This window comes from Chinchilla lanigera, unplaced genomic scaffold (assembly GCF_000276665.1).
Source record: "Chinchilla lanigera isolate Chin_1 unplaced genomic scaffold, ChiLan1.0 scaffold01799, whole genome shotgun sequence".
NCBI classification, from domain to species: Eukaryota; Metazoa; Chordata; class Mammalia; order Rodentia; family Chinchillidae; genus Chinchilla; species Chinchilla lanigera.
In genome coordinates, this window is record NW_004957200.1 from 1 (window position 1) to 1,703 (window position 1,703).

The 1,703-nt window shown below is 64.2% G+C and overlaps 1 protein-coding gene across 1 annotated transcript; it reads left to right on the top strand.

Annotated features, from left to right (window-relative positions):
* Positions 1-234: 234 nt before the first annotated feature.
* On the top strand, positions 235-953 carry LOC106147696 (bone morphogenetic protein 8A-like; the record flags this gene model as incomplete). The annotated part of the gene is given in 2 exon segments (XM_013510247.1): positions 235-424; positions 805-953. Coding segments are annotated over 2 exon segments (339 nt in total), but the record flags the coding sequence as incomplete, so codon positions are not given.
* Positions 954-1,703: the final 750 nt, after the last annotated feature.

Consider the following 1,703-nt stretch of genomic DNA (forward strand, 5'->3'; position numbering starts at 1 on the left):
GCTGGCAGGGGGCCCGGTGGGGGCTTGCAGTGGGGTTTGGGGCATGGGTCTGTTGAGCATTTGCCAGAGCCGCTCACTAAGCGACCTGGTGGAGCCCTGTCTCCACCTGGGGCCGAGCCTGGAACAGGCTGTTTGCAGAAGAAACCGGCCCCAGCCAGGCTGCCTGGGTTCCTGCTCCCGAGCCCGAGCTCTCCCCGCCGCTCTGAAGCGCCTGTCTCCTGCTTCGTCTTCCAGTGGAGCGTGACCATGCCCTGGGCCACCACGAGCCCCACTGGAAGGAGTTCCGCTTCGATCTGACGCAGATCCCGGCGGGGGAGGCGGTCACAGCTGCCGAGTTCCGGATTTATAAGGTGCCCAGCACACACCCGCTCAACACGACTCTCCACGTCAGCGTGTTCGAGGTGGTCCAGGAGCACTCCAACAGGTGCCTCTCCTCGCCAGCCCGGCCTCCCTGTGCCCTGGTCAAGGCTCGGGCACTGTGTCCTAGGCTGGGGAGCGTTTCTCAGAGGAGGAAAGGGAGGCTGCCCGGGAGAACGGCCTCCCAGGTGGGAAAGATGCCAGGCCTGAGCGGCCCTGCCCTGCCATCCCGGCTGTGGGGCTTTGGACGGGTCCCTGAGCCACTGGGCCTCAGTCTCCCCACCTGCACGCGGGCACAGAAACATGGTTTGGGGCGGAGTACGAGTGACGTGCGGCGGAGAAGGAGCCCAGCCCAGAGCCAGGGAGGGGTGGCTGCGCCAGTCATGGTCCCCAGAGGTAGCGGGGCTGGCCCTCCACCCTCAGTTAATTGTTCTTTCGTGTCCACAGGGAGTCTGACTTGTTCTTTTTGGATCTTCAGACCCTCAGAGCAGGAGACGAGGGCTGGCTGGTGCTGGACGTCACGGCAGCCAGTGACCGCTGGTTGTTGAGCCGTAACAAGGACCTGGGACTCCGCCTCCATGTGGAAACCTTGGATGGTGAGACTCGGGCTCAGAGGGGCTCTGGCGGGGCTCCAGCAGAGGCCTCGGCCCTGGGGAGCAGCCTCCCCATCCCCCAGGTGCCTGTTCCCTCCCAGCCGTGCACACTGTGAGGACTGGCTGGGTAGAGAGCGAGGTCCTGGACTGCTGGAGGCTCCCAGCCAGGGCCGCTGTCCCTCCCGTCCCCCTGCAGAGGCTGTGAGCTGCCAGGGGGTCGCGGCTTCCTCCCCAGGAACGGGGCAGCCTTGGCACTGGGCAGGTCTGGCGGGAAGGGGTGGGCGGGCGACGTGACCATTGGCTGAGAGGGAGGGGCCTGGGTTGGAGTCCTGGTGGCTCCCTGATGTCCTCAGGTGGTGGGCTCAGCATGTGACTGACCTTTCCACACCTCAGTTTGCTTATCTGCAGATGAGGTCGCTCACCGGCACACAGGCACGGGGAGAGCTGCCTTTGTACTGGGCAGTGGGGATAGAAGGCCAAGGGCACAGGACTGGCTGGCTGAGGGCAAGAGTCCCCGTGGAGTAGGTTGGGGGTGGCGGAGGCTTGGAAGGAGAGGAGATTGGGAGGGGTCGGCAGAGGTTGCTGGAGTCCGGGTGAGCCCACAGGGTGTTTGGAGTTTTCAGGGTAGTTTCTCTAACAGCAGTGAGGGATGACAGGCTCTGACTTAGGTGTTCATGGTTTTTTCCAACAGTGGTGACTGAACCCGGGGCCTCTGCAATCAGTGCTAGGCAAATGCTCTACCTCTGAGCAGGG